This window comes from Pundamilia nyererei, unplaced genomic scaffold (assembly GCF_000239375.1).
Source record: "Pundamilia nyererei isolate P.nyererei 1_Seehausen unplaced genomic scaffold, PunNye1.0 scaffold00035, whole genome shotgun sequence".
NCBI classification, from domain to species: domain Eukaryota; kingdom Metazoa; phylum Chordata; class Actinopteri; order Cichliformes; family Cichlidae; genus Pundamilia; species Pundamilia nyererei.
In genome coordinates this window covers 1,351,055-1,372,765 of record NW_005187436.1, presented here as the reverse complement: position 1 = coordinate 1,372,765, position 21,711 = coordinate 1,351,055, and the positions used below count along the sequence as shown (strand labels likewise).

At 40.6% G+C, this 21,711-nt stretch overlaps 1 protein-coding gene across 2 annotated transcripts; it reads left to right on the top strand.

Moving 5' to 3' along the window:
- The first annotated feature begins 214 nt into the window (after positions 1-214).
- On the top strand, positions 215-7,385 carry nr2f2 (nuclear receptor subfamily 2, group F, member 2). 2 transcript variants are annotated; one of them, XM_005729922.1, is made up of 3 exons: positions 215-1,501; positions 2,562-3,089; positions 5,231-7,385. In XM_005729922.1, the coding sequence occupies exons 1-3, from the start codon at positions 1,051-1,053 to the stop codon at positions 5,503-5,505; spliced, it is 1,254 nt and encodes a 417-aa protein (XP_005729979.1). In that variant the 5' UTR covers positions 215-1,050; the 3' UTR covers positions 5,506-7,385. The 2 variants fall into 2 exon arrangements, with proteins under 2 accessions (XP_005729979.1, XP_005729978.1); XM_005729921.1 differs by having other exon boundaries at positions 2,544-3,089.
- Positions 7,386-21,711: the final 14,326 nt, after the last annotated feature.

The following is a 21,711-nucleotide window of genomic DNA, read 5'->3' as shown; positions in this document are numbered from 1 at the left end:
TAGTCTGGGTGATTTGAGTGACTATCAGTGAATACTCTCTCCGAAAAGCGTCTCTTTTTAGGACCAAGCGGCCCTCTCGACCTCCATGCTGGCTCTGGCAAGGTACCAAGTAGCACAAGTGCCGACTAGCCAATGGGGTTCAGGGGGAGGTCCCTGAGCTCTGACCAGTCAAACACACTCTCCTTCCTTATATGGCAGCAGATCTCCATGGTAACGTGTGCTAAGTTGCAGCAGTCGTGTCAAAGTTCACTATATAGAGAGCTCAGTGAGCTGATCAGAGAGAAAGCATTCTGCCAGCCCGGCTCCTACCAATCGCAAATCACTTCCTAACCTCCGCCTTTTTAACATATTTGATCACTTTGATTCTCTTCTCCTTTTTCCTATTATTTTTCAGTGCACGGAGGAGGTTTGTAGGTTGTGATCCTTGTTTTTTTATGTTTTTTGTTTTAGTGCTTTCGCTTTTTTGGGGAAGAGTTGTCTTCATATTCCAAGCTCTCAAAACATTGGCTTCAGCTGCGCGCTTGCTGGCGCTACCTCACAAGGAGAAAAGGAAGAAGACGCAGTTTTTTTCTTTTCTGTTTTTTACCCAGTTGGTGATTTTCTCCAAGACTTGTGCTGGAACTTGATAGTAGCTGCTACAGTGTGCTCACTAATTGTTTTATGCTGCTGCGAGCACGGTCTTATCAACCTGCTCCATCATCCACTGACTAGCCCATGCTACCTCGGTTGGTTATTTTTGAATATTTAACCCACCTTTTCCCATTGATGGGTGTACTGGATGGCTGACTGTAAGCGCCCCTGGACTTGGCCTTTAAGCGCAAGGCAGCGACTCAGCTCGCCATCGCATCAGTTTTGAAAACGTGCTTCGGCAACGTCTCCAACAGCAATAAATCGACAGTTTTCGGGAGATTCAGACTGGATTCAGCGTAGGCTAGATCTGGCATTTTGTGTGTCCGACTGTTAATCACAGTTTACCGCGTTTCCTTGAGACATTATTCACCGCGACACCAAAACGGCAGACAAAAAGTTTCTTTACGTTGACTGATAGATATGGCAATGGTAGTGTGGAGAGGCTCCCAGGACGATGTGGCTGACACCCAAGGCACCCTTTCCTCGCAAACCCAAGGAGGACTATCTCTTCCCACACCTCAAGCAGGCCAGTTGAATTTGACAGCCTCTCAGGTCGCCCCTCCGACCCCTCAGACTCCGGTCCAAGGACCCCCGAACAACACACAGTCCACGCCGACGAACCAGACGTCGCAGCAGTCGGAGAAACAGCCACAGCACATTGAATGCGTGGTCTGTGGGGATAAATCTAGTGGCAAACACTATGGCCAGTTTACTTGCGAGGGGTGCAAGAGCTTCTTCAAACGGAGCGTACGACGGAACCTCACTTACACATGCCGTGCCAACAGGAATTGTCCAATCGACCAACACCACCGCAATCAGTGTCAGTACTGCCGCCTCAAAAAATGCCTTAAAGTCGGCATGAGACGGGAAGGTATTGGGATTTTTTGTTCTCTTATCCATGTGTGTGTTTGTGCGTTTGTATGTTTTAGACATCGAACCATATCATGTCGCCCCCACAGCATGTTTCCTTTCCCGACTATTCCCTCCAAGGCTGTGCGGCTGGAGCACGCAATGGAGCCGCTCTCTGCCTGTGGTCGAGACGGGGCTCTCCGGATGTTCCTTTTAGCCATGCATTACAGTGTCTAGCGCCAGTGCGTTATAGCTCTGCATTTGACAAATACGAGCCCACCCGTGGCCAAAATGAAGCTGCCGAATATAATGTGATACCGTGACTGCCGTAGAGATACATCTGTGTTGAATTTATGATACAATAGCCCTCTGCGCTATTATGGCGAGTGGCGAATTAAGAGATAGCGTGTTCTGGCTACATCTCCACATCTTGCCGCTTGCCTTGTTCTCTGTGTCTTAAGCTGGACATTAGCGTGACACTGTGCGTTTAAAAAAAGAACGATCGTGCTCCGTCTAACCCGGAGAAATTATCTGAATTTTAGTCTAAAATAGGCCTTCGTGTATGGGGTAAAACGAGATGAATTGCTAAGTAGGTTAAGGGTTAAACATGCAAGGTCTCCCTTGCCCTCTTTGTGTTCCTTCACAGCCAGCTCATGTTGCTGTTGCTGAATAACAACAATTTAAAGCTAGACATGTGCGAGGCTTGTCTTAATTGTGTTTAAAGCGCATCCCTGTTTGTTTGTTTTTTAAATTTATATATATATGTATATTCAGTGTACAGTTTCTCACACTACAGCCTCTTTATTATCAAGGCACTGTGTCTTTTCTCTTTTTAAACTCGGGCAATAATATGTGTGTGTGCGTGCGTGTGTGTGTGTGTGTGTGTGTGTGTGTGCGCGCGCGCGCGCGTGTGTGTTTTGATCCTGCACAGGCTAGTAAACATTTACAGCTTGGCGTTCAGATTTCAGTTTTCTGCACTTTAAAATACTGTACTGTTTAACAGCCACCCTTAATGCTCAGAATGTCTGTGATCATTTGTAGAATTCAGGCTTCAATATCTGTAGTTTCTCTTTTTACTGCAGCCGTGCAAAGGGGACGGGTGCCACCCACACAGCCACACCACGGTCAGTTCGCCTTGACAAATGGAGACCCACTCCACTGCCATTCCTACTTATCCGGATATATCTCTCTTCTGTTGAGAGCGGAGCCCTACCCGACGTCCCGGTATGGCAGTCAGTGCATGCAACCCAACAACATAATGGGTATCGAGAACATTTGTGAACTAGCAGCCAGGATGCTCTTCAGTGCCGTGGAGTGGGCCAGGAATATTCCCTTCTTTCCAGACCTTCAGATCACAGACCAGGTGGCTCTGCTGAGGTTGACGTGGAGTGAGTTATTTGTGCTCAACGCCGCGCAGTGCTCCATGCCCCTGCATGTGGCTCCTCTCCTAGCGGCGGCTGGCCTTCACGCCTCCCCCATGTCTGCGGACAGAGTGGTGGCCTTTATGGACCACATTAGGATCTTCCAAGAACAAGTGGAAAAGCTCAAAGCTTTGCACGTTGACTCTGCTGAATATAGCTGCTTAAAGGCAATTGTGCTCTTCACCACAGGTAAGACAATAGACTGCTCACTCAAGTTCAGTGTGTGTGAATGTCACTAACCTGCACACTGACATCAGCTAAATCAACGCTGACCTAAATATATCAGCACTGGCCAGAGGCTGTTGCTTGTATTAGATGAACGCTGTACTTAAACGTTCACCTATGCTGCCTTCATGGCCAAGGGCTTTCAGACAGACCCTAGGCTACTCAATTATAAAATCACTCGATTGATCAACTGATTTATCAGTCACATGCGCAAGGATAAAATGAAAATGGTGGAATGACCACACCAGATCTATCTTGGTTTAAATGAACAACAAAGCAGAGCAAAGTATGCCCAGACACACACATACACACACACAAAACCCACCGCAAATTAAGCTCGAGTTAAATAAAACTGATAACTCCGCAATAATTGCTTCAGGCATCATAAAATCGAGATATTAGAACTCTTTTGGAGACTCAAATAGCCTGCAGATGAATTTCTACACTTGGGCTTTTCGGCCATTTATCATTGTGTGTATACCCCACGTCTTGTTTGTAGGAAATGACAGATATAAATGATGTCAGGCTACGAGGGGGATGGGAATAGAAAAAGAAAGACAAGCCTAATGTCCCATTTGCACACAGTAAAAGCACTGCCCAGGTTTCAACGCTTCCTTGTCATTTAGGTGGCATACATGTGCTACCATAAAAAAATACATAAATAAATAAATACATAAAAAACATGGACACCCCTATATTTGCAAAAATGAGAGAGTCTAACAGCATTGTGTGATATTGCGCAGTGACAAGAGGGGCGGCTTTAATTTTTATTTGCAGAAATATTCTCTCCGCCTAAGATTCAGGGCGTCTCTGGACTCGCTCGAGAACTGGGTCATGACCTAAACATAACCCAAACTTCCCGGCTATTTTGTTACATTAGCTACACCGTTAAAGGAGAAGAAGAAAAAATAAAAAAAATAAAAACACGTAGGGAAGAGATTTACAAGGTTTCACCGACGACTGAATGCATGTCTTTGAAATGATACCATACCTGCAAGCCATCAGTCTTTTTATTTCATTTAGCTGTGGCAATCTTCAAGTGAGCTCATGGTGGCTGGTTAGTTAGCCCTTTCTGAAATAAAATCATAGTTCATGTCATTGAATTTTACTGTCAAGGCTTTATACATCCACGATGGCTTAATTTGTCTCCTCCATACCTGAGTCCCGGAGGCTTGAACGTGAGCTGTGTGTTGTAGCCTGAGTGACACGCCTTTGCTACTTTGGCGGTTTGGTTGTTGTCATGCATCAACTTTACAAACTTACCCAATGTGCGTACAAGCGTTTTTGGCACATTATCAGCTGCCGCCCACATGCAGCAGCATAGATAGTGATTCTGCGTCTCCGATGGTATAGTATGACGGCAGCTCCGTAGGCTATGGGCCCTTTTTTTTTTCTCTCGAGCTAAATCTCTGCTCACTAAAGGTCAGTAGGTCTCCCTGTCTTTCCCTCTCTCCTCCCTCACCCCCACCCTTCTCTACCTCGCACTGCCTCTGACTGTGAAAGACACAGGCCCATCTGAAACACAGTCTTTAACTATGAATATGCTTAATTATTTAGTTCAATTTTAAATGGCTTTATCGGGGAAAATATAGATAATAATAGCGACGAAAGGAGAAACACAGAATTAATATGACGAGGGAAGCAAGGCTCTCATTTTTATCTGCCCCTGTAAGATGGCAACCCCCCCCCCCCCCATCCCCTTTTTCATAAATTAAACACACACGCAGATAAGAAAGTAAAAATCAAAGTAAATAGTTTAAACAAAATAAACTGGCATGCATGTGGAAGCGTATTTTGGTTAATGGTGCCTTACATTATTTGTTTAGCGTAATGCTATGGTTATTGTATTATTGTCATATAATAATTTGTTATTATTTTTTTAAAATCGATATTTATTAAATCAAGCCTTGAGACCATTCAGCTACACTTTTACATGTAATGTTGAGATTTTAATTCTGCAAATAATTGATTTTTTATTTATTTTTTTTATGTGACAGGCTATCAATTTTCGCTGTAGTGTATCACCACAGTGGGAAAAAGCTCCTAGTGAGAGAAACACTTTAGGTTACACTTTATTAATGTTTATTTGTTTTTCCCCCTCTCAGATGCTTGTGGCCTCTCAGATGTGGCCCATGTGGAAAGTTTGCAGGAGAAGTCCCAGTGCGCCCTGGAGGAATATGTCCGGAGCCAGTATCCCAACCAGCCAACACGGTTTGGGAAGTTGTTACTCCGCTTGCCTTCCCTCCGCACAGTCTCTTCCTCGGTCATAGAACAATTATTTTTCGTCCGATTGGTAGGTAAAACCCCCATTGAAACTCTCATCAGGGATATGTTGCTTTCGGGGAGCAGTTTTAACTGGCCTTACATGCCAATTCAGTAAACCAAGAAGGCGACGAACAAACAAAAGGTAGGGTTGGGGGGCTGCGAGACTACAATGATTATAGCTGCTTTTGTGGAAGGAATAAAAAAAAAACCCGGCTGTTACACGGGGCTGGCTTTCATGAAGAAAGACATTGACGTAAATGACTGTGAATTCCCCCCCTACTCAAAAAAAAAAAAAAAAAATTGAGACATCCATTGAACTTTCAAAATGGCAGATACATGCTCCCAGTGTTCATGCAGAACAACCTGCTTCGATCCTTTTTTTTTAATGAAAAAAGAAAATGAGGGAAAAAAAGGGAAAGGGGATTCTGTTGATCCGTGTGAGGAAATTTGAAGTATTAAGTGCATTTAAAAATGAAAATTTGGGTTAAAAGAGAAACTGGAGAAAGGGAAAATACGAAACGTGAATTTTCTTTTCTCAGATGACTTGTCCTGTGTCCATGTATAGCTGTGTTTTGTACTTTCTTTGTTCCTCCTTTCTGGTTCCAAACCGGCCTATGTGATTTCTGTAGTACAGGTGGTGTTATTTTCTAAGACAATGGTTTATTTTGAAAAAGGTGAAATAATGAAAAAAAAGAAAAAAAAGTTCTAAAAAGAATTAAAACCACAGCAATAGGAAAATAGGCTTATGATCTAGGCTTAATGCTGCAAACGCACTTATGTTGTTAGGATGACCAATCTGGACAAAAGGGAGTTTTTTTTTCTTCTTCTTTTTCTTTTTTGGAGTTCATGTTAAACTTTATGACCCAGCGGAAACACTTCGCTCTTTATTACTATGAAGTTACAGGATCCACTTTTGTTTTCCACTCCTGCTTTTAACTAAAGCTGCATAAGCTCTCTTAAATTTTTAAATTAATTAGTTTGACGCTGACAGACATGAGGGCTTTACACGATTTTAATTATTTGGCGAATAATCTTCCCAGTTTCATCCAGCTCTGAATATTTGGCTTCAGTTCCCCAATTGGATACAATAATAATAATATTTTTTCTTAAAAAAGGAAATTTTTAGAAGTTGCCTAGACCTGCTGTTATAAAAGGTATGTAAAATAGGTTGCTCTAAATGCAGTACATGCGCATTTAAGAGCTTTTGCAGAAGCTGAAAACTGTACTGAAAGCATAGTTGGCATGCTTGAAGAAAAAAAAAGTTGGAGAGGTCAAGGGTCATAAAAGTTTGAAGCCTAGCCAGAGTAGTGTTTAATAGCAGTATTATTACAGCGTCCCTGAAATGTCACCCTTTATTCACTTCAAGCATTAAGTGCCTGACAAGCATGGTGTGATTTCTTATCAAAACGTTGTTAAAGTAGGCCTACAACATTTTTTATTTTTTTTATTTTTTTTGGTGGGGGGGGGGACGACGACGACACAATTAGATATGAAACTCCAGTCATGTATTTCACTTGAAAAAACTGATTAGAGGCAGTATTCTTGTAAATATAGGTCAATTCATTTCAACAAGTTTTTTCCTTCATACAAAGTATATGTGATTAAGAAAAATCTGTGGTTGCCATTTTTTTTCCTTCTCGGTAATACAACGTCTTCAAAATTGAGTGGCAGACTTAGCTAGTAGCACTGAAGGTTATGTTTTTAATGTATATACATATTACTACAAATGTTTTCTTTTTCATGTATATTTAGACTGTGAATGCATGGCCACAGGTCGCTAACCTATTTTACCTTTGATATATAAATGTAAATGTTTTTTCTCTCTTTCTTTCACTCTTTTTTTGGACTGTATAGATATAATCTGTGCATTCAGTACACTAGCCCTTGTATTTAAAGCAACAGAAAAAGAAAAAGAAAAGAAACGACGTTCATTATTAGGCTACAGACTTAAACAGGGTGAGCAGGTTTGGGGACAAAAAAATTTAGAAAAAACCTTAAAAAAAAAAAAAAAGGAGCTGATATTTTAACTTTAGTGTTACGGCTCCTTTTGGTCTCTGACAGGTGCCGTGGTGTGCATGCGCGTGTGCGAGAACGTGTGTGTGCGTGCGTGCGCGTGTGTGTGCGTTTGGAAGCTAGCAATTTTGTCCTTGTTTTGAGGCTTTTCTTCAACACACACATACAAAAAAAAAACACAAAAAAAAACACCATGTTGTGGTTGAATTAAAAGGGATCACTGATTGAACACTGATCTTTGGCTGTTCGGAGCCACATATGGACCAGAGAATGATACATGATTGTAATTATGAACAGTTTAAACTGACCCACGTTTTTATATAAATATATAAAAATATATGACTGCAGGGTATTGATAACGTATAGATACTTTTTTTTATCATTATTATTATTATTATTATTATTAATTGCAAGTGATATATGTGAGTGTGTGTGAAAGTTTATAGTTGAACACAATTCTTGTTTGTTTGTGTTAGCTTATTGTAAACAAGCATTCTGCTGTAAATTTGTTCTTGGTATTAAATTATAATTTATGAATTTGAAAACACCAGTTTTTCATGGTTTCTTTTTTTAACTTCCCAAACTTTATGTGTGAACTTGTCCTTGTATGGGTGTGCGTGCGCGCGCGTGCGCGGGGGGGTGTGTGTGGTCGGTTGAATGTGGTGCTGGTGGTGGTGGAGGGGGAAGGGAGGGAGGGGGGGTGACTGGAGTCAATTTGCTGTAGCAGGATGTTGCCCTTTTGCCCTTTGAAAGTGATTAATGAATTACAAAATAATTAATCAATCCGGCAACAGGCCCGCTCAGTACCTTAACCGCCCCCCCCCCTTTTTTTATTTTTAATTTCCCTATAAGGTTATACTTCCTAAATCCCGATCTCTAAATTACCAAACTGTTTGGAAAATGATGGATTCAAGGTTGCTGTCTGTTAAAGCCCAGAAATGGAATACCACTTGTAATAAGGCGCAGTGCCTCAACAGATAATAACATTTCATAACAGTAGCCCGCCCTCACACGGGACTGCGACCATAGTGCAGGAAATACCAAACCCTGCCTTCCCACCGCTTTATCTGCGGAATAAAGTTTCACCTTTGTACGCTCGCATAAATATTAATGGGCGGAATTTATATAGGAGCCTGTACATTATGCATAGTATCAAAATAAGATAAATCGTATTGAAAGGGAAACCGCTTTGAATGATTTCATGAATATAGAATTGCTCTCTATCGCTGGCAGTCGTTTCGGTTGTTATGCTCTGCTTTTTATTTTTACTTCCAACCGATTCACCGGGCTTCATCAACACTACCAGAACTTCCTGAACTATAGGCGGCATAATGCACATCATCGTTATCGTTGCTGTTATGTGTGTGAGAAACTCGAGAAGTGGATGTAAAGGTTTACAGTGCCAGCTATTTACACGCACTCTACTCTGACGCTAAAACTGTTTGCCCTATAATTATTATTAGTATTGGCTTAGTTGGAAGTTAAGTCTGAAGTAGAATTAGCCTTGTTGTGCAGAAGCTTTATCAGGATCGGTATGAAAGCCAACTTCACCACATTTTTTTCCCTGCCGCTGCTGCTGGTGTGTATCTGTGAGTGCGCCTGTGTGGTTGTGTTGCTGTTGATAATGAAGAAAATGATGATTATAATGTGGCGCTGATGGTCTTTTATCACTGGCTTCTTGCTGAAAGCGCTATTTATCCATACAGTGGTGCTTCCCCTGTTTGTCCAACCAAGCTGTCCCTGAGGTATAGCCTACACTGGGGCCAAACTAAGCCCATATTGATAATTAAAGGTGGACATCTCGCTACACGCGATCATCAGTTAATTGGACAGAGTGTTTAAAGTAGAGCAACCCCGGCCACTCAAAAAAAAAAGGAAAAAAAACTTTTACCATTCACAGTGTTAGCAGGGGGTGAACACTTTGAGGGATGCAGAATTCACCCACGTATGTCAAAGTAAAGCTTTCGAGTGGGTCTTGACCGGTTGGATTTCGACACTGACCGGATTGATTTGAGGTGACAGAATTTCTTTTTCATGACTTATTGGATCTATGTTGGACTCCATAATTTCTACTTCTGTCCATTTATTAGCATTATGCAGGGGAAAAAACCAACAAGGTGTAACTTGCTGCGACGTCACTTTTATTTACGTCTGCGTGACGTGCCAACTGTTTGACACGCGAGCTGGTTTTGCCTATAAGCAAAAGTTTAAAGAAAAATCCTGCAGCCTGCTGACGATGCTACGAGGCTGTGGCATGTATACAGAGTCTTTAATGCTCGGTTAGTTTGTTGGGGTTTTACACACAGAAGCTTAGAACTTATTTAGGGCTCACGGGCTATTAGTGGCGCTATTTGTTTAATAAGATAAGGATATGGTTTGCATTCCCTTGCTCTTCCGCTGTCTACTTCACACGAAAGCACACAAGCACATGTCTGCGCAGTTAAGCCACAAATGCACATATGCACATTATTTGCACCTTGGCACTATCACTATGACAAATTATCCCATACTGCATGCGCTTTATTCCATATAGATTCAGGCACCGCAGCTCATTTACAATGTAGCCTACAAGTCAAAGGCTTAGCAGCTTGGGGCACCTGCCTCATATGTTAACGCACGGGCTTTGAAGACAGAGGAAAAAATAATTAATATTATTATTATTACTATTATTACTATTATTATTAATATTACACATTGACTATAAAGTGGTGATGAAAGCTCAATCAGCAGATGCAAGACAGTTTTTTCCCATTCTGTAGCAGTTTTCTTTATTTTAAATGTTTTATTTTGCGATCATTTCTCCACTTTGTCTTTCGCCATTAAAATAAATTGCCTTTCACTTCTCCTTAAAGCAAACGCCTTCCCTGCACTCTGTCCATAAATGTAAGAAAATTGTGCCATCTACCCGCTGTCCCTGGAACTGTAGCTTCCCAAGACCTCGGAGACCTCGGCTCACTTTAACACAAACGGAAAGGCGGTCGGCGCTGCACATGCAGGCGCCTCCTCGCGCGTCCATGACAGCAGCTGCCGGCTGCTATTAGGCTGTAACTTTACAAGTAATGTGTGTTTTAAGCACCTGTCATCCACTCTGTATCCCACTGCGTCAGTCTGTGTGAATGGAGCAGATAGTATACGGCCACTGGGCATCTCTTTGCCGGAGAGTCCAAATTCACATGATCCTGAGCGCATGAGCAGGCACACACACAAACTATTTGGGGGGGGGGGTCGAAGGTAAAATGTCATAGTTGGGGGATAAGCCTTTTTTTTTCTTTTTGGAAATTCGTGAGACCCACGACTGTAATTTACGCCTATAAGGAACCGCGTTCTGCTGTTGACTACATCAGCGAATTTTGTTCCTGGTTATTTAGCATCTATAGAACATGTTATAGAACATGTAGAACATATTTCCCGCACAACTGTAGACCTCCTGGGTTTATTTACTTTTATAAAGATTTGTTTGCAGCACGCCGTTTTTATATTTACGCCGATATTAATCGATAGTACTGAGTTTTGTTCCGCTTAACTTAAACAGAGCGGTTCCTTTCATGAAGTTTTCATAAGTGTTCGGGCCGAAAGGAGAGAGAGAAGGGGACGTGCAGAAAAAAGGGCCAGGCAACACTACCAAGACAAAGTTCACTTGAAAAAAAAGAAAGGGGGGGAAAAGGGAAGGGGGGGGGGGGGGGAGAAAACACTGCTAGACTTTCAAAAGGGGTGCAGCGCTTTGTGGCCGTTAAATAGGGGAGGTAAAGACAATTGCAGCTGATGTAGTCCAGGAGTATGAATATACCCCGTGCTGAATTTATGCCCGTTTCGAGAAGGCTATTTGAGTTTTCTTTTAGCCCAAACACGCTCACAGCTAGTCCATCTCGGTGCCAGCGAAACATTCCCTGCGGTAGTTTGAATATTTACGTGCCAAATGGATCAGAATGCAAACTGATATTTGGCCACCGAGTTTAGCATGAAGACCGTTTACAATATTAAAATGTATTTACGGCCGAGAGAGAACAAAACTTTTCGTTCTTTTTTAAAAGGAGCATGCTGCTGGGTTTCTGTCACACTACTGTGCGCCCGAAACTACAAAGCGGGGAGACCGGCACCTTTTTAAAGCGCACGTTGTAATTTGTCTTAATATAGACGATCACACACAGAGGGGAGGACTTAGAAGAGCGGTGAGCCAGAGGGATGATTTGAAGAGACCGCAAACACTCTGCTGGATATTAGACAGCCCCCCTCAGCCTCCCCAAACCCTAACGCATTACTTCATCATGAGTACTTCATAGGTATTGATCGATATAGGCCTACATCTTGCATTGATTTGTTACTCGGGGTACATAGATACTTTATTAAGATTCCCATTAGGTGCACCGCAGCGGTTGTCAGTCTTCCAGGGGTCGCAGTATTAATGTTACACACTCTTCACTCTGAAATCGTTTGGCGCGGGACCCTGAATGTGCCTACAGCCCACACGTTAACCTGGGGGTTCCCGTGCGTGCGTTTTGGAGGTCCTTGGAGGTGCGCGTGCTTGTGCGTGTAACTACAAAGTGGCTGATTAGGCCTGCGTAATTGGCGATGTCAGTTAACCAGGTTTGTTGACTTAAATCGCACTATTGCGCAAACAGTGGTGTCCGACTTAAGCCAAAAGACGATGAGGAGGAGGAGGATGGCGATACCTGCCGCAGTGATTAGCGTGTATGGAAGACGCTGGACGTAAAATTTTGCATAAATTGCTCAGATAGAAGCTAAATGTTTAATCAATTCTGCATTAATTTGACGGACAGGCCTGCCATGCCTCGCTCGTGTCACTCCACACGCAGCTCTGCCTGTCTTACCCGTCGGTTATGGGGATGTTTTCTGTTTTCCTCCCTGTAAACCTCCCTCACCACGGAACTGTGTGTGTGTGTGTGTGTGTGAGGGAGAGAGTGAGCGTCTATGAGTGAGCGTCTATCCCTCTGTGTGTGGGTGCGTGTGTTTGCCGAAACTTCAAACGCGCACTTGGCAAAGCTCTCTCAAACTGTGAAATTAATTTGGCGTAATTCTGGTCGATGCTGGTGGTAGACTGAAGGTGCTTTAACAATAAATCTCACACCCTGGGCGTTATCTCTTGTCCAGCCTTCATCTTCATCATCGTCATCATTATCACTGTTATTATCATCACCATTTCCACCACCAACACAGTGATCAGCAGCCTACACGTTCACAAATTCCACAGGTGAAAAAAATAAGCCAAACAAAAATCCTCCAAAAATGTAAATTTGTAGACTCACCTCTGCTGTGGAAATCCTCGAGAACTTCAGCTTCAAGAACGTGAATTCTACTTTTTTGTACCCATTTAACCTAAAACAGGGACTGCTAACATTTTCTTTATTGTTACTATTATTCTTTTATTTTACTTTATGACATTTCTTTCATCGTCCAGGCTATATGTTGCTCTGTCCCTCTGTGTAAACAGCCACGGGAAAGCGGTCGTTTAAAGTGTTTCTGTAGGACGGACTTTGCGTATTTCAACTCGTGTTTAAAAAAAAACAAACATAAAAAATACAAATAAAAAATAATAAAATTAAACACCAAGCTCTAAACGGCCAAACATCTACTCGTATATTAGACTGAGTCTCCCGCGGCATTTATTTGACCTGTAGGCCATAATAGCGGCAGATATCGGATTCTTTCTTATTCAAGTGTTTCTTAAAAAACATGAATATAGAAACAAAATAAAATTAAAGTGAATGGTTAAATAGATAAACAAACAAATAAACGATGTTATGTTTACGTCCACGTACCGATGGTTTCTCAGATCCTCAAGAAATCCTTAAGGATTTGTGACTCCTTCCTATTCCCTTTTTTTTTAAAAATCATCCTATATTTTCAAAGCTGTTGCGCTTAAATTTAAAGTCGCCTCTTTTTACCTTAACTTTTTAAAGTAGCATTCTCTTTATTCTCAGCTCACCCAAACAATATTGCGACATAAACACTGCGCGTGTGTGAACAAGTCTTCTCTTCGGGCTCTTTCGCTACCAATTCATGGGCTCCCACACCTTTTCGTGTCAAGAACACCAGACGCAGTTACGACTTACAGCCCCCGGATCCCCGCTTGATAAGATGTTGTCACGGGGACCCACGTCTGACATTTTCTGAGGCTTGATAGGATTTTTTTTAACACAGTCTCCATGTGCTGCAGACTAGCAGATAGCAGCAGGGAAGCTGAAATCCAGGATCAACATCCACGCAGGATGTATACATACATCCTGTAAATGTGCAACTAGAAGCTGAACGTGCATCACGAGAGAAATTAAATTATTTCTCTGATTTCCGAGGACCCCATTTTATCTCCCTCGGCGAACCAGTATAGCTCACGGGACCCCAGTTTGGGAACCAGTGTATATGTCGGACTGTGATCATTTTTTGTTGAATTAGATTACAGTGAAATGACAGCACTTCTCAGATTGCTGAGGACGACTTCACCCCCTCCTTCGGTGACCCCCGCTGGTCCCGGGACGCGCTCCGGGACCCCCTGCACTAATGAACAGCGATAACAGTATAACTGGTGGCCGCCAAAAGACAGCAGCATGCAGGCTGTTGTCATAGCTGGCTATGCACACAGAAATCGGTCAACCTTATGAGGGGACAAACCTTCACCGAGGGTCTCCGCGGAAAAGGGGGGAAATGTGAAGGAGTATCTGCTTGCAACAGCGAGATGGCGCTATTCTGCATGTTTAACATCAGCTGCGCTCCAGTTCTCTCTGTGCCTGTGAAATGCTCCATGTCTACCTGACCACCTTTGATTTCTCTGCAAAATACGCCGAATGAAACTAAATACAGATATCAAAGGCTAAATAATCGGCAGACTCCAGTCGGACAGGTTAAGCATGGAATTCCAGATGTTTTGTTCACATTTATGCTGAAATGTATGCAAATTTCTGAAGAAAAAAAATTCTTATTATTAACTAAATGTCTACTTAAGGGGGAAAAGAAGTATAGAAAGCACAGTAGGTAACAAACCCAGCTACTGTTTGTCAAAGAAACAGTGAAGATCAGGTTTCACATAGTGTTGCGCTATAAGCTCATTACGCCTCTTCCCCGCAGGCTCCAAATTCGCGATGATCGGTGCAGTTTCAATATTTTGTGTTCATTTATTGACAACTGCTTTATGTTGAAATCTGATCTGCATTATGCTTTTTGTGTCCCGTTTATCGAACATTGTGTTACATTTCAAATAAATCTGCTTTAAGTGTCCAGAACACATTTGAAATTTCTAAAAGAAAATAATTGATAATATAATATATAATCTATATATGGCCTTATTTTTTCTACACTCTGGATTTTTTTTAAATTTTATGTTATTTATTTACTTATTTTGAACCTTTTTCAATTTGAACTTCAAAGCGCTCTGGGCCTGCTGGCACTAGTCTCTTGTATCTCTCTCTGTTGTTCATTTGCTTCGTAATTATTATTATTATTACAATTTATGGTAAAATATTTATTATGATTTTTATTATTGCGATCCTGTTTGTTTGTTGGATCGGAGGTGCTTCCAGCGGCCTGTGAACGAGCGGCGCTCCTGATATAACAAAGTGTAAAATAACACCATGTGATAGTTCATTCGATATAATTTCTCATCCGGTTGTATTCTCTCTGTTTGAATGACTGAAAACAGGTATATTTTCGCTTAAGCGTCCTTCAGCTTTTTATTTATTTATTTAATTATATATTTTTTTCAGTTTTTCCTCCTCTGCACTTCAAAGAGCGGTGGGAGCTGAACTATTTCGATTTTATGAAATTTTGTCTTTTAGCTGATTTTACTTTTAAATTATGAATTGAAACCTTGACCTAAAAACGTTAAACTCCAGCGTCAACACACTGAAATGAAAGATAGTGAAACAAATGCCCCCCGCAGCCTCAAGTAGTCTCAGTAATGAATAACAGTATTAGTTATCATTACTAAAGCCACTGCATTGTACGTACGCACACGTGTAATTTACTTGTGTATCTGCGAAAAATTGGATACAATTAACAAAATAAATAAATAAATCACACTTTCTACTTCTTTAAATTGTTTTAAAAAGTTCGCTTTTGCATCTGAATGTAGGTAAGGCGATAACTGAACGACCTAAATTGAGCCATTTCGTGATGCTGACGTTGTGGACTCAGTCATCAAGCTCCCTGAAGCTTTGGCCAGTCCTCTGAACTCTACAACTATATGTAAACAAGGTGTCAGTTTGGGAATAATCTTTCTTACTTTTTATTGGAAGGAAAATTCAATCTCCCAAGCTTAGATTAAGCAGTTTTTTCCTTTTACTCTCACCCTCTTCTTCTTCTTCGTCCCTTGTCATTGCTGGGGCTGGACTTTGGTGGACAATAATGCGGGAATTGTTGATGCTTTGTGACCCATAAAATTTGAGGGTGGCTATTCTGGCTTTGGTATGTAATTATGCAAAACACTTTGCATAAAGACTTGCTATCCGATCTAATGATAGAGCCTGCAGTCTCATTTCCAGAGAGGGAGACACCAGCAAACCCTACACTCCGAGTGACGGTGGAAAAGCTGCCATAATAAAACCAAGACAAGTGCACATAAGAACACATGCTATTGTTCAGGTAATTTTGTTTTGGTATGGATATTTATAATCTAGCAAAATAGAAGACTGTATTTAAATGTAACTGCCACTTACAGTATGTGTTTCTTTCACATTCATCTCTTTTTCCTTTTTTTGCCTTTTGTTTCTTTTTGAGTCCACTGTTGTGTTTTTTATGAAGCTCTTTTAATGTGTGAAATCTTTTGGTTTTTGACTTTTAAAATGACTTTAAAAGAAAGAATAAAGAAAAGGCAGACAGGAGGAGAAAGTCAAACCCTTTGCAGAATGTGTCTGCTCTGAAGAGCAGGTTCATTGTGATATTGTTCAGCACACTGGTTTTCTTCACACCAGGGGTCTAAAAGAATATCTAAATACAACCTATGTTTCTATAAACACAAATCATGGCAACACTTATTTACTTTTTTTTTTTTAGATTATTCCCAATAAATATGTAAAACAAAAGAATGAAATAAAATAAAATTTAAAAAATGGATGCAATATTTACATGGATATATTTTTTGTCACAATTTTCAGCCTGTTTATTAAAAGACTGCAGACTGCATGTCTTTGAGGTGTGCAGTATACGGGATATTCTGTGTGTATGCACATAATAAACACTTGTGCTGCCTGACAGAGGTGTGAATCTGAGAGCTTTTCTACCAAATGAAGTGCCAGCAGAGAGAGAAATAAAGAGATCTGCAGCTGTCAGGGGTCAGTCAGGCAGAGATTGCTTCTAGAGATCTTTTGAAAAAATCACACGTTTGAAGGCTTAGTACTTTGCTGTCTTCGCATTTCAAGCTCAGATCAGTGGAATCAGAAAAAAAGGGAGAACATGGGTTGGAGAATTCTGATGTTGGGATGGACACCGGACGAGTGCTTTTGGAAGGCAGGAGACAAGTCTTTTACCTGATCCTTTAGAGAGAAGAGGAGAACCCATGTTTTTTTTCTTTCTTTTTTTGTTCTGACATTAAAACATGTATTCCTCAGTTAAAGCAACAGCGTCTTTAATGTCTGTGGGCGTGCATGTGTGTGTGTGTTTGTGCAAAGGAAATGCAATGTACAAAACGTGCTCTACACACTCCTCTAATTTGCTGTGTGTGTGTGTCGACAAAGAAGGAGTTATGGAAAACAACTCTGAACTCTGAAGTGTTTTATAATTCACTCACATATTCAGTTTGTTGCTGCTTGAGAACCTTTATAGTTAAAATGTGGAGCACCCCCCTTTTCCAATGTAGAATCTTTTTGGCACTGTTCAGGAACAAGAAACCAAATAAATTACACTGAGATTGTTTCACACATTATTCATTATTTCAAGGATATAATGCGCCACATTTACTGTTACTTTGTTGTGCTTTTTGAGCAACTTTTCTAAATCCTGAGCCAAGCAGGAGCCTTTTTTGCTCTTTCCTGGCTGATATTTTGTGGCGATCACTTACTAATTTTAGGTCTTTTCTTGAATGATCAAACATTTTTTTTCCTACAAGAGTTCAGAGGATTCCACAGACACAAAACACATTCTGGAGAGATGAAGTTAAGCGTTTAAGGAAAGAAGGTGAGTTTTTATGATATTAAGAAGTCATTAAAAAAACAGAGAATCATTATTCCTCATGTGTTTGCTAATAGAGTGGAGGTGGAGCAGTGTCTCGACAACTGTGAAGCCAAGAAAATGTAACTGAATACACACAATTCAATTTCAGGACTTTGAGGTCCGGGTTGCAAATAAAATTTAAAAGAAAATATGTCATGAAGGTTATTGATTATGACTTTTAACGTACTTTTAAGCAGCATTTATCTCTCTCTGTGTCTCTTAGACAAACACACACACACATATGCACACAAAGCGAGCGTGCTCTGCATCAGAGCAGAGTGTGCTCCAAAGCAAACCCCAGTAGGCAGTTGTAGTAAATTCTGCCAAAGTGTTGAGTCAAGCTATTTCAGCCAATCACTACTCTCACTGCAAAATCCAACAGTGTGAATTTTCCTTTCGCCTCAGACTCCTGCACAGAGCAATGTTCTTAAATAAGGGCAACGTTTTTATTTACAACATAACTTTTGACATAAAGCCCCGTTGAAAGCTGTTGACCTTTTAGAGAGTTTTGTTTAGTGACAAGATTTTAAAAGATCTCTAAACTACTATATTTGGATTTATATCTTTTTAAAGTTTCTGCTATGTTTCTATGATACAACACTAATATCCTGCTTAATACTAGCATCAGAAATCTGACAAATATGCCAACTTGTTCTTTAAACATGTGACAAACTCACCAGCCTGTTGTTTAAAGCGGAGAAGACGAGATTTAGCACTTTGATTCTTACATTGTATGACACTGCTCCCTAAGCAAGGACTAACATTATTTGACAGCCAAGTTTTAAGTGTATTTTGAGACTGGTAAAGCTTTTTTCTCCCCCCATTTCTGACACACTATAAAGTAAATCTGTTTAAAGATGAAACAAAAGAGAAATGAACCAGAGGGAAACTGCTATGGTGACAGAGAAAAGGAACAAAGTTCAAGTAAGCACATTATGACTGATTATTTGATTAATAATCTTCTTGACTTTGAGTCTTTCAGACAGAAGAGTTTAAAAAACTGTTCTTGAAGAAGCTTTCACCTTGAAGTCCTCACATTTTCAATCACAAGAGAGTTCTGGAGGAACATGTCTGTCTTAACGTGAACCCTAACTCCTGCCTGTGTTTTCTAACCACTTGTGTTTTTTAAATATGCCATGTGATTTCTTTTGCCTGCAACTTGAGGAAGGCAAAATATGCAAATCCCATCAGATTTATAACACTCTGCGCATTTCAGTTGTATGTGCTTCTGCTGTGGTGTATTATTATTTTCAAGGGTTCTCAGCAGGACATAAAAGGATCATAAGTTATTCTTCCACCTGACAAAAATATTTCTTTTTCCCTCCGTTTCAAAGATGGACCCAAGTAAATGTGATAATGACGTGATTTATTATCATCTGAATGGATGACGGTGAGCTGATTGGTTTCGACGGAGCTTCATGCAATGCTGCATATGGAACAAAATATAAATTGACGGGGGGATGCTTACGATGAAGTGGGAAAAAAAGGCTTTCATGTGACAGCGTGGTGTGCTCATTAAATCATTTGCAAACAAACATTTTCATTCAGGCCACCATAGGAAAAGCCCTCTGAAAGTGGGCTGAAAGTGGAAACGAGAGCAGAGTCCTGGCGCCTGACAGAAAAGCTCTTCAGTGAACTCTGAAGTTTGATTTTTCCCCAGAGATAGTTTTCTTACTTTCTATTTTTTTTTAATTAAACAAACACTTACCAATTCTTCAATGGGATTTTTCCCTTGAACAGTTGGCATACTGGTACTTCTTTTTCTCTTTCTTTAAAGGCTGTCCTCAATCGGGATCCGGCGGTTTTGACTGAAAGACCTCTGATTGGCCTGGTGTTAAAGAGCTCTGATCTGGGCCATGACAGCTTAGTCCAATCAGCCTGTTCAACATGCTGGTTTGACTGTCACTTTCAATTTTCACATGACCCCTTGGTCCTAGAATGGGGGATAAGTGGCAGAAAGTAGGGCTGAAAGCTCATATTATTGGTCTGACAGCTTCACTCATCTGAAAGTAATGCAAACCACAGTTCATATTTATTCTCTGACCTTATGCTCAAACAGGGAATCTACTGTATCTGCATGTTGGATGCTAAGAAAAAGGCCAAAATGGCAAAAAAATAAAGAAACAAAGGAAAGAAAAGTCAAAATTCATATGATTTCCTCACTCCTGCGAAAAGAAACAACTGTGCCTTTTAGGCTAAAGAGCAAAACTACATCTTTGTACTTCATGTATTAGGAGAACAGCAGGTGCATGAGCAATCCATAGTCCATATTTTTTCACCTTTCACTTAACACAATGGAAACAAAAAAACATGAAAAACACAGTGTCTGTTGCTGCACATTCACAGCTGATAATATTCTCAATATTCCTCCCGAAATGTTTTTATCTGAGCTATATTTATGCTCATGTAGGTCATAATAGAAGAGCGCTATCAGTGTTGCTGGATGTGGTCATTATCAGACATGGTGCTAGACAGAAGGGAGGGGTTCATTGTTCACTGTGTGCTGCCTGCCCAATGACTGAATAAGGTGTGTTCATTGTTCATTCTCTCTGTGCGATAGCCACAGGCTCCAGTTTTACACCAGTGTTGTTACTGCGCTTAACTATCACACAGCAAATAATCTGGTGACTTTAAAATACTGTAATTTTTTTTTTAAAGGGGACATAAATGAGAGAAACTGACATCACCTCCCACCACGGAAACGTTCACAATATTTTGTCATTTACCGAAAGGCTGTAAATGAATGATGGAGTTTGGTTTAAAAACATGTTCCCTTATCAAACTGAGGTCACTAGACATATCAAATATTTCCATGAAGAAAAAAGAAAATGTCAAAAGGTTCACGTTAAAGGCACCGTTTCTCTCTTCTTCTTTTTTGCTCTTTTTTTATATGCTAGTGTTATCTCATTTTGTGATATCACTTGTCATAACTCCAGCAGTAAACATGTAGAGTTGGGTGCTGTAGCAGTAAAGGTTGCTGTCTTTTCTGTATAATCCTCACTTCTTGTCCCCTGCCTGCCCTCCTAATCCCTTGGCATGTGTTGGTGACATCACATGGCTACTGGCTCTAAATTCCCCCTGCAACTGTCATTAACTCTGTGAACAAATGAATAATGACTGGGAGACTCGCTGGCTCCCACCACTGACCTTGGGTATTATTAGAGTGACCTCTCTTTGGCTTGACCAAAAAAAACAACAAAAAAAACCTTTTTGATATCATTGCTGCAAGTACACTAGGAATGATGGCCTATCTGCCGGGGGGTGGTGGTGGTGGTGGTGTAGTCGACAACCACCACTGTCGTGTAAACCTATACTTTCCTCCCACTGCTGTTTCATGAATACTTAATTAGAGCACACAGCCTGAAATACCCGACTTGCAAGTTGCCTGACCTCTCTTTACCAACAATGCACAATATTTGGGTTTAGCCGGGTGACATGGTCAGATGACATGTTTCACTGTAAAGGAGGGCCTTTTGGGAATCTTGTGGCAGTTAGCTGTGTGATATCATCTGTGCAGACAGTCAGGTGTGGCTGTGGGAGGAAGCATCTCCATATGTCACAGAACTGGTGCTCATAAGAACATGCTGGAAATCGCATGCTGATAATGATCACAGCCTGCAGAGAGATGAGTGAGGTTTTATTGTCAGCTGTAGAGGTGTAAAGTAATACAGTGCATTTACTCAGTTGCTGCATTTGAGTACTGCATTGTACTCAAATGAGTACTGTGCAGCTTATTTTTAATTGGCAATTAATAGCTAAAGATTAGGATTTGATATAGCAATGCTGCATTTTTACAGGTTTGACTAGTCAGCATATGCAGCCTGTATTTTCAAATTTCACTCTAAATGACTTAAAATTTAAAAGAAACACAATCACATTATTATCGTTATTATTAAAGAATTAACATGGATCTGAAATTATTTATTTATTTACATATAATGGCTATTTTTAATACCAGTTTGCCAAAAGGCAACTTTAGTATCAATGTATTCCAATGTAAATATATTATTTGGTAACAGTAACACCTGCAAGAGGAGTACTTTTACTTCATGAACATTTAGATATTAATGCTTTTATTGCATGATACCTTAAACTTATTATTGCTACTTATACTATGTTATTATTAATATTACACTTATTTGATCTTTGT